Source organism: Grammomys surdaster, unplaced genomic scaffold, assembly GCF_004785775.1.
Source record: "Grammomys surdaster isolate TR1022 unplaced genomic scaffold, NIH_TR_1.0 172, whole genome shotgun sequence".
Taxonomy (NCBI): Eukaryota; Metazoa; Chordata; class Mammalia; order Rodentia; family Muridae; genus Grammomys; species Grammomys surdaster.
Window position 1 is genome coordinate 4,200,869 of NW_021604620.1, and position 14,172 is coordinate 4,215,040.

Consider the following 14,172-nt stretch of genomic DNA (forward strand, 5'->3'; position numbering starts at 1 on the left):
GGCCTAGGAAGTCTAGTGCCATTCACCAAGGTGTCACTTGTGTGACACCTTGACATAAGCAGGCCATGGCCATATCGGCCTGAATGTGGGACAGAAGTAAGAGCTGAGAGGAGAGGAAGGAGTGCTCCCAGGAGAGCACCACTCTGAAGTGGAAAGGGAGTTTGGGTCTCTTGAGTGACAGGGGGAGACAGAGAGGGATGGCTAGTCCAGGAAGCCTGCCCCCTGGCTAGACCAAAGGTGGCTGCCACCTGGTTCCTCAGAGCTGTGGAGTGAGGGCATCCTCCATCAGTGGGCGGAGCCTCAGCTTGTGTTGCTTTCCCCAGGCAAACAGGCATGGGGTTGGTGAGCATCTTCGCCAGGATCAGTGGCATCATCACACCCCTTGTGATGCTACTGGAGCAGTACCACCATGCGATTCCCATGATCATCTTCGGCAGCCTCCCCATTGGTGCAGGCCTACTGTGTGCTCTGCTGCCTGAGACACGGGGACAGACCCTGAAAGATACCCTCCAGGACCTGGAGCAGGGGCATCCCACACGGTGAGCACAGACTTGCTGGCTTCTTCCCAGGCCCAGGCCTCCCAGCCTCCACCTTTACTCTGTCTACTACTGGCAATCGTGTTTCCCCCTTGGCACCACAGATATCCGACTGGCTTTAGAGCACGCTTCCCCTACTTTAAGCAGGAAATGTTAAGAGAACCATCGTGTGCAGTGTATTGGGTATCCACTGACTGTCTTTTGTTCCCTGCAGGTCCCACAAAACAACACCCCAAAGAAAAGACATGGAGGCTACAGGAAGAACTTCCAGTGCGAGGACAGCTGTCATGCGCAGCTCATACTTCTGACTGTGGTCACTAAGGGACAGCCTATCAAGAGCAGAGGACAGCCCACACTATCTTCTTGTGTGAATGGCATCTGTACCACACATCAAACCAGCCATGTTCATTCCGCCCCCCTCCACACTGCAGAGCCTGGTGGAAACACCAGGGACCGTACCTCTCCATCCTCTACACCTCCTCTACACAAACTGCACCCCAGTACCACGGCTGAGTCAGGGCTTGGATTGTTCTTGGTCTTCTCTGACAGTCTCTCTAGGATCATGGCCTCGCTGGTCCCCCTGTCTGCAATACTCACTCCATCCACATAAAGACAAAACAAACCCACAACAACCTGCTCCAAAGCAAAGTGAGCTCCAACTCAAGAGCAGGGCACCAGCTAGGGAACCTGTGGGAGCAGGCTAAGAAAGAAGATTTTTACACCGTATGTCCTTTGAAGATCCTTTCTCCCTGACCTGTGGCCAGTTTGTGCCTCACCTGTGTGAGGTTGGCAATGGGAGAAGACTTGTCAGCTCTTCCTCCACTCCACTGTGCTCTGCTTCCCAAGTGCATGAGAAAGGGTTCCTTTCACTTAGCTGCTGTTGCTTGCTCTTTCCCAGCATGCCTTGGCTCATCAGCAGTCTGCACTTGATGGCTACTAAGAGCTGGCTCCACTACTGTGGCACACTCATGGGTTGTTTAGAGGTTCTCTCTGCCTATGGCGTATTCTGTTAATCAGGTTATCTTTAGTGGTTCCTCACTGGCAGTTCATAAGCTAAGACTTCTGGGAGCCCGGAGGAGATGCCACCCTGGCCTGATCACTCAGGGTTGGGGATGGTAGATCACAATAAAAGGAAATTTTACTTACGGGGGAACTTAGTGGCTAGTATATGCCAGTCCACACCTGTCCCCTAGAGGGTGCTGTTGAACAGAGAATGGCCAGTACACAGAGACCTTCCCCTCAGTGCTGTGGTTGTCTTTGCTGGGGCTGGTGCAACATTCAGATCTCAAGCACTGGGGACAGGGATCCTCCAAAACTGGGCCCCAGCCTTCCCATTTTACAGTAGGTGGCTTTGCCCAGCATGTGGGAGGCCCTGGACTTAATTCTCAATATTCTCACTACCCACACACTTGTGCAGAATGGGTACATTCTAACCTCAAACTCTGCCTAGGCAGGAAAAGCAAAGAGCTCTGGCAGTCAGACGGCACATCTTGAATTCTTGGCTTTTATGTCCAAGCCCTAAGATGTTCGGTTTACTGTTTCTCTACTTTGACATGGTTCCCAGGGGCCTGTTCTTTGTCTCATCCAGTTCCTCTACCAGGCGTAAACCTGTCCTTGGAACTGTTGACCAAAGCCCATAGACACTCATGGGCTCTCTCTCTCTCTCTCTCTCTCTCTCTCTCTCTCTCTCTCTCTCTCTCTGTGTGTGTGTGTGTGTGTGTGTGTGTGTCCCACCTCTATACCTCCAGATCATGTTCCCCAATCTTCTACAACTTTTCTAAGTGCCTCATGGTCACCCCTTCAATTCCAGTTGCTGTCACCCTTTGGAGAAAATCCTTTCCTACTCAAATTTCAGAAGTATCTGGAATATAAATGAAAAATGAGCAAATCTCATCCAGACCACTCACTCTCTCACTACTGCATCTGTTCTAGTTACTTCTGTGTACCGGTGACCAACAGGACAAGTTCAAAATTTGCTTTGTGTGTTTAGCTGCTCTGCAAATGCTATACCTGCATAGGCCAGAAGAGGGCCTCAGATCCCCTGAGCTGGAGTCACAGGCATGTGTAAGCTGCCCAAAGTAGGTACCAGAATGGAACTGAGGTACTCTGGAAGAGCAGCAACGTCTCCTGACTGCTGAGTTATCCCTTCAGCCCCGACAAAGCAACTTTCAAGGAGGGAGGACTTCTGCTCCAGGTTTCAAAAGGTTTTGTTCGAAGCTGCCCAGCGCACACCTCAGCAGGCTGTCATGGCTATGGAAGTGTTGGTGGGGGAAGTTCTCTGCCTCTTGATTGTTAGGGAAGTAAGGAACGAATTGGAGACCATATACAACTTTCAAAGGCATGCCTCCAGTGACCTGCTTTAACTAGGTCCCACCCCCTAAAGTTTCCAGAACCTTCTAAAATAGGGCTATCAGGTCAGTATCAAATACTTCACTCATGAGACTCTTGGGATCAACTCATATTTGAACTCTGCTAACAGGCTAATAATTTGATTAGTTTGCTCCATTCTTCCCTCCAACTCGGTTTGCTTGGGGTGCCACAACAGCAGACAGATAGTCTGGGGCTAGGGTGCCAGAGTGCCAGGTTCTGGTGAAGAGCCTTTCTATATCCTTATATGCATCTCTATGTTTTCTCTGTACCTCTTGGTGTGGAAGGCCACCTCTCATGGTTCTCACGTGGTCTCCCTTGGTGTATGCAAATGGAGATAAAATTCTCTCTCCTTCTTGTTATAAGGTGGCTATTCCATCTGGAGGGCTCCACCCTGATGACCATATTTAGATATGATCTAATTCTGGTTAGGACCTCACCTCCACATACCGTGACACCGCCGGTAAAGGGTAGACTATACGACCTGGAGGGAGTGCAGACTCCCTACAGTAGCGTTCTTAGCTCCACTGGGACCCTCGGCTCTGTTGACTCTTCCCCCAGTCTCTCCCATCGCTCAGATCAGAGGATGAAGCTGTCCTTCCAACTGCCATTGAGACAGAATAGTCCTGTCCCTGTTACCAGAGCCTCATGCTTGAATTCTTGCGCTGTTTGGTTGTGTCCAACTAGAAAAGCCACAGTAGTGGGTGAGCTCAGGCACCTTCCTATGCTGTCTCTGCACCCCAAATTGCAAGACAGTCATACACTGTACAATTTCACTTTTCTATGAACTCAGGGACAAAACTCCACTGGTTGCTTGGCAGCCCAGTCTCTCATGGGCTTCTTTGCCCCTCCACTAGTGGCCATTCATCTTCTCAACTCTTCATGTCCCATGTCGTCACTTCCCAACCAGTCATTCCTCCCCTTGCTTCAGAAATAGGGGCCACAAAGGGTCAGCTCTCCAGGCTGTCTACTAGCAAATCTAGTGACCTAGAGGTAATCCCACGATCTTTGCCCAATACCTCCTTCCTTGTCAGCCTCTGTCTGTTCTCGGTTTCCTTAGATCAAGGATGCTGGGCATCAGGCAGGTCAGTGAAGGCTCTAAGTATCACTTGTCTCCATATTTTCATGGCAGCAAGAGACTTCAGTTCCTTTGGGAGCATCTACTACCGTCAGAGCTCTCTAGGGAGCCAGTAACGGTCCACTGTGCCAGGTGGTCAGCCCAGGCCTCTGGCCTCCAGAGGAGGCTGGGACAGGGCTTGATGGCCATCATATTGGGAACAAGAAGAGCTCCCTATAGAACTGGCCCTTGCTTCACTGCCCCCTGATTGACCATCTCCTGGCCTTTGCTCCTCAGAAACTAGTGCCAAGGTGATCATTAGTTCTGTATTCAGCTCACGAGTTGAAAAACCCTAGTGTTTACTAGTTTCTTCACAGCAAAAGGGACAGAAATGGTCTTCTAGGGTTTTGTGTTCATATGATGTAATTCTATGTGCTCATGGAGAGTGTGTATATATGAGGCCTGCGGAGGTCAGAAGGTGGCCTTGGATCTCGTTCTTTGTCTTCTTGGATTTCGTCTTGCCTGAGACAGTCTCTTCAGTGTGTATGACAAAATAGCTTCTGGGGATTCCCATCTCCACCTCTTATCTTGCTGGAGTGGCACTGATGGATTACAGATGTAAGCTACCTTCCCCGGGTTTTACTAAAGTCAGTTCTGGAGAGTGAAACACAGGCCCATATGCTCACATGGTGAATCCTTTACTCATTAAACCAGCTCCCCAGCCCCACTGAGTGTGTGAGTGTGCGCACACGCGCGAGCGTGTATGTCCCCACAGATGTGAGTGTGAATGTATGTGTATGTGCGAGTGAGTGTGTGCATACATGTGTGAGTGTGATAATTAGCATGAATACCTGGCATGAATGTTAGCTCTTTAAGCTCGTTCCATTAAGTTTCTCTCTGACATGTGTTGACTGGAAATTTGGTCTCAGCTGACATTGGTGTTCTCCGTTGCCTAGAGCTGAGAATAGAGATTTGGGGGCTCACAGGACCAAAGCCAAGGCAGGATTGTCACCCTGACTGTTGTCCTTATGGACTTCTGGGTGTCTCTCTATGATGATGGCTTTTACCTAACATCAAACTCTCTCTCTCTCTCTCTCTCTCTCTCTCTCTCTCTCTCTCTCTCTCTGTGTGTGTGTGTGTGTGTGCGTGTGCGTGTGCGTGTGCGTGTGTGTGTGTGAACACGATGTGGGAGCCAGAGGTCAACACCAGGTGTCTTTTTCAGTCACTCTCCACCTTATTTTTTGAGACAGGGGTCTCTCTCACTGAACCTGAAGCTTTATGATTCAGATCATCTGGCTGGCCAGTGAACCCCAGGGGCACATCTGTCCCCATCCTAATCCCCATCCCAGCCCTGAAGTGCTGGGAATGCAGGTGTACGGGGCTGGGCCTCGCCTTTTAGAGTTGAATTCAAGTCCTCATGCTTATGTGGCAAGCACTTTACCATCGGAGCCATCTCCCTGGATCCTTCATCTGGTTACGAGACAGAATCAGTCACTGGGACCTGAGATGGGCCACTTAGGCTAGGTTGGCTGGCCAGCTGGTTTCACGGGTCCACCTGTCTGCCTCCCTGGTGCTAGGATTACAGACACAAGCCATCACTCCAAGCTGTTCACATGGATCCTCTCTGCTTGTGTGTCGAGCCCTTGGCCTACTGAGTTATCTCCTACGTCTTGCCTCCTAATTTTTCTCAGCCATTTTTGTCAGTGTTCTGAGCACAAAGTGTTTTGTGTGCTGATGGAGAAACAGGGCAAGTCTGGACCCCAGCCTCCTTTGCTCTCATTCCTGCTTCTTGCCAGGTATCTCTGAGCCATCCCCTTGGGCTAGAGTTAGGGTCCCTCACGTCCCCTGCTTCCCCACAACCAGTTCAGCCTGGTTCCTTGTCCTCGGCTGATTCCCCACCCCTACTCTAAGCAAAAAGACCAGAGTCCTGTTTCTACCAGCAGAGGAGGGCTCTGGCTTCTAGGGAGGTGGGTCAGACAAAGGCAGTTCTAGCAAGCCAGCTGATAGTGAAGTATCCTTGGGGCAGAAGAGAAATATACAGTGTAGATCCCAGGTACGGGGTCAGGAAGGCTTGAAGGACAGTCGACAAAGAGTGGGCTTTCATGTGGGGTGGGTGTACTGGCTGGTTTTGTGTGTCAACTTGATACAAGCTGGAGTCATTACAGAGAAAGGAGCCTCCCTTGAGGAAATGCCTTCCTGAGATCCAGGTGTAAGGAATTTTCTCAATTAGTGATCAAAGTGGGGAGGGCCCAGCCCATGGTGGGTGATACCATCCCTGGGCTGGTAGTCCTGGGTTCTATAAGAAAGCAAGCTGAGCAAGCTAGAGGAAACAAGCCAGTAAGAAACATCCCTCCATGGCCTCTGCATCAGCTCCTGCCTCCAACTTCCTGCCCTGTGTGAGTCCCTGTTCTGACTTCCTTTGGTGATGAACAGCAATGTGGAAGTGTAAGCTGAATAAACCCTTTCCTCCCCAACTTGCTTCTTCGTCATGATGTTTTGTGTAGAAGTAGAAATCCTGACTAAGACAAGGGAGTGCTTTCAGTATAGAAGACAGTTTTTGTGAAGGCACAAGGGTACTTCACATAGCAGTCTGCATACTTGCCTTAATCCGTCCTTGCCCCAAGACTGGCCACTCGTGTGCCTGGAGGAGACTATGGCTCTCAGCATTCCCAGCAGCCACTCGTGTTCTTGGAGTAGAATACGGACCCAGCATTCCCAGCTCACCTTCTCCAACCCATTGTGACACCATCTCCCCAGCTACCAATGGAACCCTAGGGTTCTGCTTCCAAGGATATGGTTGAGTCTGGACAACAGTCAGGTGGGCCTGGCTTTGATTTGTGGTCCTGTCTCCAGGGAGGAGGGACTGGGGGTGCATGTAGAAGGTGATAATTATGATGACACCTTGTGACTGTGGGGCCACACTCTCCATACGAATGTGGACAGGAACGTGCCTGGGCCTGTTCAGCTGTGGGAACCCTATGGAAAGAGCAGGCTGTCCTCATGGGAATTGTGAGTTCTCAGGTGTGGTGCCTGGTCATTTCCTGTGTGCAGGTGGGGTGCTGACTCTTCTAGCAGGACCTTTGAGATCAGTGGGGGGCAGCATGGTCAGGGCCCATGCTAACTGCCAGTCCCCATGGGTATTCAGTGCAGGGAGGGGTGCTTGGGGCCTTGCAGATGACCTGGGGGTACACAGGGGGCTTGCTGACTGTTAGTCTCGATGGGTTTTTGAGTAGTGCTAAATTAACCAGGCTGGTCTTGAAATCATCTTGTACCTAGACAGGCCTTGAACTTGTGATCCTCCTGCCTCACTCTTACAAATAGATGGAATTACAGGCCTACAGTGCTAGGCCCAACTTCATTCTTTTACTTTGGCCTTATTTTTTATGATCTTCCTTACCTTCCTTGAATTTATTCATTTTTTCTTTCACTTTTTATAATGAAACTTAGTTGATCAACAGTCAGCCTATATTTTTCTATTCAAAGCAGATAAAGCCACATATTCTCCACAAATTACAACTTTTAAAACACCCATACATTTGATACTTTATGGCTATCACTCATAAATATTTTAATTTTCTATGATTTCTTTGGTATGTGAGGTGCTCATAAGTTTTTTTCCTTAAAAATATATTGATGTTTCTATGAACCCTCACTTCAAATTTGGGGTCTAGAAGACTCATTGCCATAGTTACAATGTTAACCCTCTGCTACTGATCTAAGTGTTTGATACAGTCTTAAACAAAGCTTAGCCAATTGTTTTGTGGCTATAACAAGCATGCTCTGAAGTTTATGTTTGGATGACTTGACCAAGTGGCCACCATAACCATGAGGAAGTAGATAGAATGTGTGTGTGTGTGTATGTGTGTGTGCGCCCTTTTGCACACATTTGCTTCAAGATATCAAGGCTTGCAATAAAACTAGCACAATGTTGATACCACAGCACAGCTGAGAGAGCACAGCACAGATCTGAGAAGCAGAGCTCAGCATCAGGTTCACACAGATAAAGCCAACTGAGCAAAAGGGCAAAAGTCGCTGAGTGGAGAAAATGAATGTGCTATATAGTACTTGGATATCTACAGGGAAAATAATAATCTAGATACACCCACCTTTTACAAAAATTAACTCAAATATGACCATAGACTTAAATGTGAGATAACACAGTAAAACTTGAAGAATAACAGCAGGAGACCCTAGTGGCCCGGCTTTGGCAATGAGACTTTTAGCTATAACATCAAAAGCAAAACCTCAGAAGGAAAAAGGATAGAGATGTTGAAACTTGTTTAAAACTCAGACTATCTGCTCTGCAAAGACCCTCCATTAGAAGGATAAAAGGTAGAGATAAGGAATGTGTACAAAGGTCTCTGATCCAAGGACTTAAATTTAAACTACAGGTTTTGAAGCAGGCAGACATAGCTGGGAGAGTGGCTCAGTGGTTAGAAGCACGTTCTCTTGCAGAAGAGCCCAGTTGAGTTCCCTGTACCTGTGTTAGATGACTCACAGCCACATGTAACTCCAGGGGTCAGTCTGACTGACTCCTTCTGGACTTCATGGGCACCAGCGCTTATGTGTATATACCAACACACACACACACACACACTGGATAAAAATGAATCTTTGAAAATAGAAGTGCCTGGTAATCATAGCCCAGTCATTGAGACACTTATCCAACACGTAGAAGGCTCTGAGATAAAAACTATAGACATAGAGATAGGTAGATAAGTGGGTGGATAGGTAGGTGGATGGATGGATGGATGGATGGATGGATGGATGGATAGAAACTTAGGCACAAGAAGAGCAGTCTTTCCAGCAGGAAGAGAGCAGATAAAGAGCTGTGGTTGCACCACTGCTCCACACCTATCCAGAATGGCTGAAATAAAGTGATGTGATCATAGCAGTTCCAGGAGAGGTCTCGGGACAGACAAGATTCTCACTCATCGCTGGTGGAGATACAGAATCACATGGGAGACAGCTGGCAGCCTTTTACAAAGCTAATCACACTCTTGTCACGTGACCCATTAGCCCCAGTATCCATGCACCCAGAGGTTTGCCCAACTGTTTTAAAAACTTAAGTCCACACGAGAACTTATTTTTTAAAAAATTATTTATTTATTTATTTATTTACTTATTTAATATATGAACACACCACCATTGCTCTCTTCAGACACACCAGAAGAGGGCATCAGACCCCATTACAGGTGGTTGTGAGCTATCTTGTGGTTGCTGGGAATTAGAACTCAGGACCTCTGGAATTCTCAGTTGGTGCTCTTAACTGCTGAGCCATCTCTCCAGCCCCACACAAGAACTTATATGGAAATGTTTATAGTGGCCTGCTTCACAGTTGCCAAACAAAACACCTAGAATGTCCTTCAGTAGGTGAATGGATAGATGGGCTGGGGCACATGCAGGCAATAAAGTACTTCTGAGTGACTTTTTAAAAAGAACTATTAGGCACCCATGTTGATGAGGTTACATGGTTGCAGCTTCTTGGACATTTCTAGGAGATAAAAATCTCACAGCGAACTTTGTTTGTCTACATTTTACAATCTTCCCACCTTCCTTCTGCTACAGTCCGAGCCTCTGGTGTGGGAGCTGTGATGTCCATGTATCAGTTGGGGCTGAGCATGACAGTCACTCTGCAGTTTGGTCAGTTGTGGTTTTCTGGAAAGGACACCTATAGATATGCTAAGAGAAATCTCATGAGGCTGACAAAGAACTATGGGTAACTAAGATATGCTGAGAGATATGGAGAGAAATACATGTCTTCCCAAAGGAAGAGCCCCAACGTTGGTTATCTGATACCAAATGCTCAGCCCTGAAATCATACACATACACATGCAAGTGACAGTATATTGACTGTGTAGGTTGTATTAATATATTTAGGTGTGAGTGAGTGAGTGTGTGTCTGTGTGTCTGTGTCTCTCTGTCTCTGTCTCTGTCTCTCTCTGTGTGTGTGTGTGTGTGTGTGTGTGTGTGTAACAACTAAAGAAATAGAGGCTATGAATATGAGAGAGCAAGGCAGGGTACATGGGGAGTGTTGGAGGGAGGAAAGAGATGGAGAAATGGTGTAATCATATTTTAATTTAAAAAGTGCTATTAAGCAGCAAGCATGATGAATATGAAAAATGAACATTACTGAAACTGAAAGAAAGGCAGAATGCTGTGTGGTCTCAGTTTATGTTCTGGGAAAGGTAAAGTCCCTATAGCAAGATGATAAGTGGCTCATAGGGGGTCCTGAAGAGAGAGGATTGTCAGACATGGAGTGGGCTCTTAGGCAGGGGACTTTTATACTTTGGAATGATAGTTACCCTCAGTGTTTGCTGAAGCCCAGAGAGTTGTGCAGCACAGAGAGTAAACCAGAGAAACCCTAAAATTCACTAAGGAACAAAGGGAGCCTGGGATAGAATGTGGCAAATGAACTTAACTGTTATAAATGGATGAATATGCATTCAGCTTATAAATCCTGCTATTAAAGCGTTCCTAATTTATTTGCACTGTATTAGAAAGTGTCTTAGTTAAGGTTTCTATTCCCGCACAAACATTATGACCAAGATGCAAGTTGGGGAGGAAAGGGTTTATTCAGCTTACACTTCCACGTTACTGTTCATCACCAAAGGAAGTCAGGACTGGAACTCAAGCAGGTCAGGAAGCAGGAGCTGATGCAGAGGCCATGGAGGGTGTTACTTACTGGCTTGCTTTCCCTGGCTTGCTCAGCTTGCTTTCTTATGGAACCCAAGACTACCAGCCCAGGGACAGTACCACCCACAAGGGGCCCTCCCCCCTTAATCACTAGTTGAGAAAGTGCCTTACAGCTGGATCTCATGGAGGCATTTCCTCAACTGAAGCTCCTTTCTCTGTGATAACTCCAGCTTGTGTCAAGTTGACACAAAACCAGCCAGTACAGAAAGTATATATTGGATGTGTTTTCTTGAGTGTGGAGTGTGTGTGTGTTTGTGTGTAAGTTGAAAGTAAATAAAAAGGACTATTTAGGAAGAGGACAGGTCCCTGGGAGGGCGGCAAAGGAAGATGAAACAAAGTATAGAAGGTAACGGAGACTAAGCTTAGTATATTATATGTATGTGTATGTGTAGGAGTATATTATATGAAGATGTATATGTAGTATATATGTATATTCTATGTATATGATGTATATGTATGTGTAGTATATGCGTATGTATGAAAATGTCATAATGCGTCCTGTCATTTTGTACACTAAATATAATAGTACTAATTTTTATTTATGTGTATGTGGACACATAAATATGTGGATACATAAATATTATGTATATGTGGGTCCTATAGAGGTGGAATAGGGCATCAGACCCCTTGGAGTGGGAGCTATTGGCAGTTGTGAGCTGTCTGGTATGAGTACTAACCCAGTTGTGAACTGTCTGGTATGGGTACTAACTTGGTTGTGAGCTGCCTGGTATGGTACTAACCTTGGGTCCTCTGATGAGAGCGCTACACACTGTTACATGTTGAGCCATCTTTCCCAGGGTCTAAACACAATAATCTTAAAAAAGAATCTATATGCTTATATCTTGAAATTCTCTGAGGCTTAACTTATTGCTTGGTACATGATTAAATTTCACTGAATCCTCTAAGCAGATTCGAGGAAAATATATATTCTCTAGTTGCTAGTTGCAGAATTTTATAAATGACAGTAGATAAAGGACCCTTCAGGGGCCATATGTGGTGGTGCCTGCCTTTAATGCCAGCTCTTGGGAGGCAAAAGCAGGCAGATCTGCGAGTTCTAGGACAGCCTGGTCTACATAAGTGAGTTCCAGGATGGGTAGGGCTACACAGAGGGACCTTGTCTCAAAAAGAAAAAAAAATGAGTTATTTGTGTGTATGTGTGTGCACACGTGCATGTGTGTTCAGGTATGTGCAATGTGAAGGTCAGAAGATGTCAGATAGTACTCCTCAGTGTTACCCATCAATTTCTGTTTTGACTCAGAATCTCTCTGCATTTGGGACTCTCATTTTTGCTTTAGCTAGACTGGAAACCAGCAAATCTCAGCAATCTTCCTGTCCCCACCCTTCTTGTATTTGGGGTGCAAGCATGTAGGCCAGGTCTGGCTGTGGGTGCCAGGCTCTCAACGTCAGTGCTTGTAATTGTGTGTGATTGGGTAGCAAGCTCTCTAAACCATGGAAGCTTTCCAGCGTTGCCCTCCACACACCCATTTTTTTGAGGTAGAATCTGAGGTTATATAGTCAAGCCTTAGACTTGGGCTTGTTATATAGCCAAGGCTAGTCTTAGACTTGTAATCTTCCCACTTCCAAGTTTTGGGGTGACAGGCATATACCAGCATAGGTGGCTAGACAAAGCTTCTGAATAGTGTTAGTCCATCTTATTGCTAAATATATGCATATTTTACCCCTGAGAGGAGTTGTATTAGAGCCTGCAGCAGTAGCTCAGTGGCTAGGAGTGTATGCTGCAGAATCCAGGCAGGTGGAGAATCCAAGTTCTGTCGCTGGCTCCACACTGAGGATCTCACAGTCCATCTCCAGGGCATCCCACCCCTGCTGTGGCCTCTGAGAGCACCTGCGCTCACATAACATACCACTCACAGACACAGGTCTACTCAGTTAGAAGTCAGTCTGAAGAGTTACATTTGATGGAACACTGGAGCTGTTCCTGTTTCTATCTGCTCCTTAGTGATTGAGGCATCAGATCTCCTGGGACTGGAGTTACAGACGGTTGCAAGCTACCATGTGGATGTTAGAAATCAAAGCTGAGACCTCTGCAAAAGCAACCAGTCCACTTGACTGCTGAGCTATTGTTCTGGTCTCCTTAACACTTATCTTTGTTTGCTAATAAGTTAGCTGTACCAGCTTTGTTACTGTACAACTTTTCTCATCCCTTCACTCTGCCTGTTTTTTTGTATCTTAAGTGTGTCTTCTTACAGGGTGACCAAATTGTCATCCACTTCAAGACACTTTCGAGAAGAGGAGAGGGCCAAGGTGAGTTCTACACCAGCCTAGAAGACAGACACAAGGTACGCTCCAAGCAGGCTGGGAAATGCTCACGACCCTTTTAAAATATAACATGGGTCTGATAATTCTTTTTATTTTGTACTTATTTTATTAAAATTTTAATTAATACACACTAACTGTATGATTTATAGAATACAGTATAGCACTTCAATGCACATATGCAACAGGTAAGATCAGGTCAGTCAGTAACATATCCGCTAGCTCAGACATACATCATTTCTTAGCATTGGGGACATTCAAAATGCTATTAGCTATTTTGAAATGTTTAATTGTTGTCTACCATAGTTACTCTGATGTCCGATGGAGCACTAGACCATATTGCTTTTCTATTCAACTGCACCCCATCCCTATTAAGTAGCATCCTCACACCCCTGCCCCGCCCCTCCGAGGTGCTGATAGTCCCTGCTTAATTATTTCTTTGAGATCAGCGTTGTCTTCCATGCACACATGAGAGCACAAGATGTTTGTCTGTGTGCATCTGACTTATTTCACTCAGTGGAATACCCATCTCTTCTATCCATGTTTCTGCAAGTGACAAAATATTGGTCTTTAATGTCTGAATGATAGTCTATTGTGTATATATAGATAGAATAGAAACAGATGAGATATAAATTATAGATAGTAGGTAGACAGATAACTTATAGATAGATAATAGGTAAATTGATCCATGATTGATAGATGGTAAATAGATATAGGTATATGATGTTTCGTAGATAGATAGATAGATGATAGATAGATGGATGGATGGATGGATGGATAGATAGATAGGTGGATAGATAGATAGATAGATAGACAGATAGACAGACAAGCAGGTCACCTGGGTCACTGTGCCCACAGCTGACACAAACAACTTGAAGGAAGAAAGGTTTATTTTGTCTCAGGATTGGAGACCTCCTAGTCCCCTGTGGTGGGAAAGTCATAACGGAATTCATGGCAGCAGGAACACGTGGCACTGACAGATCACAGAGCCATGAACCAACCATCAGTAGAGAACAGCTAGAACTAGGGACCAGGCTATAACTTTCCAATATCCTAGCTGGCTAACACGACTGTACCAGCTGGGCCCAACTCTTGAAGGAGCCACAGTCCCCAGAAACAGTGCAACTTTCTAACTTGTAACAATGTATTTTTGACTCATTTTTTCCAGTCTTGGTTACTAAATCCACTTTGTTTCTTCTTCTCTTGAATTTTTCTGAGTTAAAATTGTTTTCCTTTGGT

At 46.1% G+C, this 14,172-nt stretch overlaps 2 protein-coding genes across 2 annotated transcripts in view; both read left to right on the top strand.

Moving 5' to 3' along the window:
* The window catches only part of Slc22a13 (solute carrier family 22 member 13), a 2,051-nt gene extending 1,207 nt beyond the window's left edge, over nt 1–844 (top strand). Inside the window, exons 3-4 of the mRNA XM_028767290.1 lie at nt 324–539; nt 751–844. Of these exons, the coding sequence (XP_028623123.1) occupies nt 324–539; nt 751–844 (310 nt within the window). The remainder of the gene's footprint in view (nt 1–323; nt 540–750) is intronic.
* A 5,909-nt stretch (nt 845–6,753) lies between these two features.
* Slc22a14 (solute carrier family 22 member 14) overlaps nt 6,754–14,172 on the top strand; it is a 20,774-nt gene continuing 13,355 nt past the window's right edge. Inside the window, exons 1-2 of the mRNA XM_028767442.1 lie at nt 6,754–6,778; nt 12,867–12,956. The gene's annotated coding sequence lies outside the window, so the exon portion shown is untranslated. The remainder of the gene's footprint in view (nt 6,779–12,866; nt 12,957–14,172) is intronic.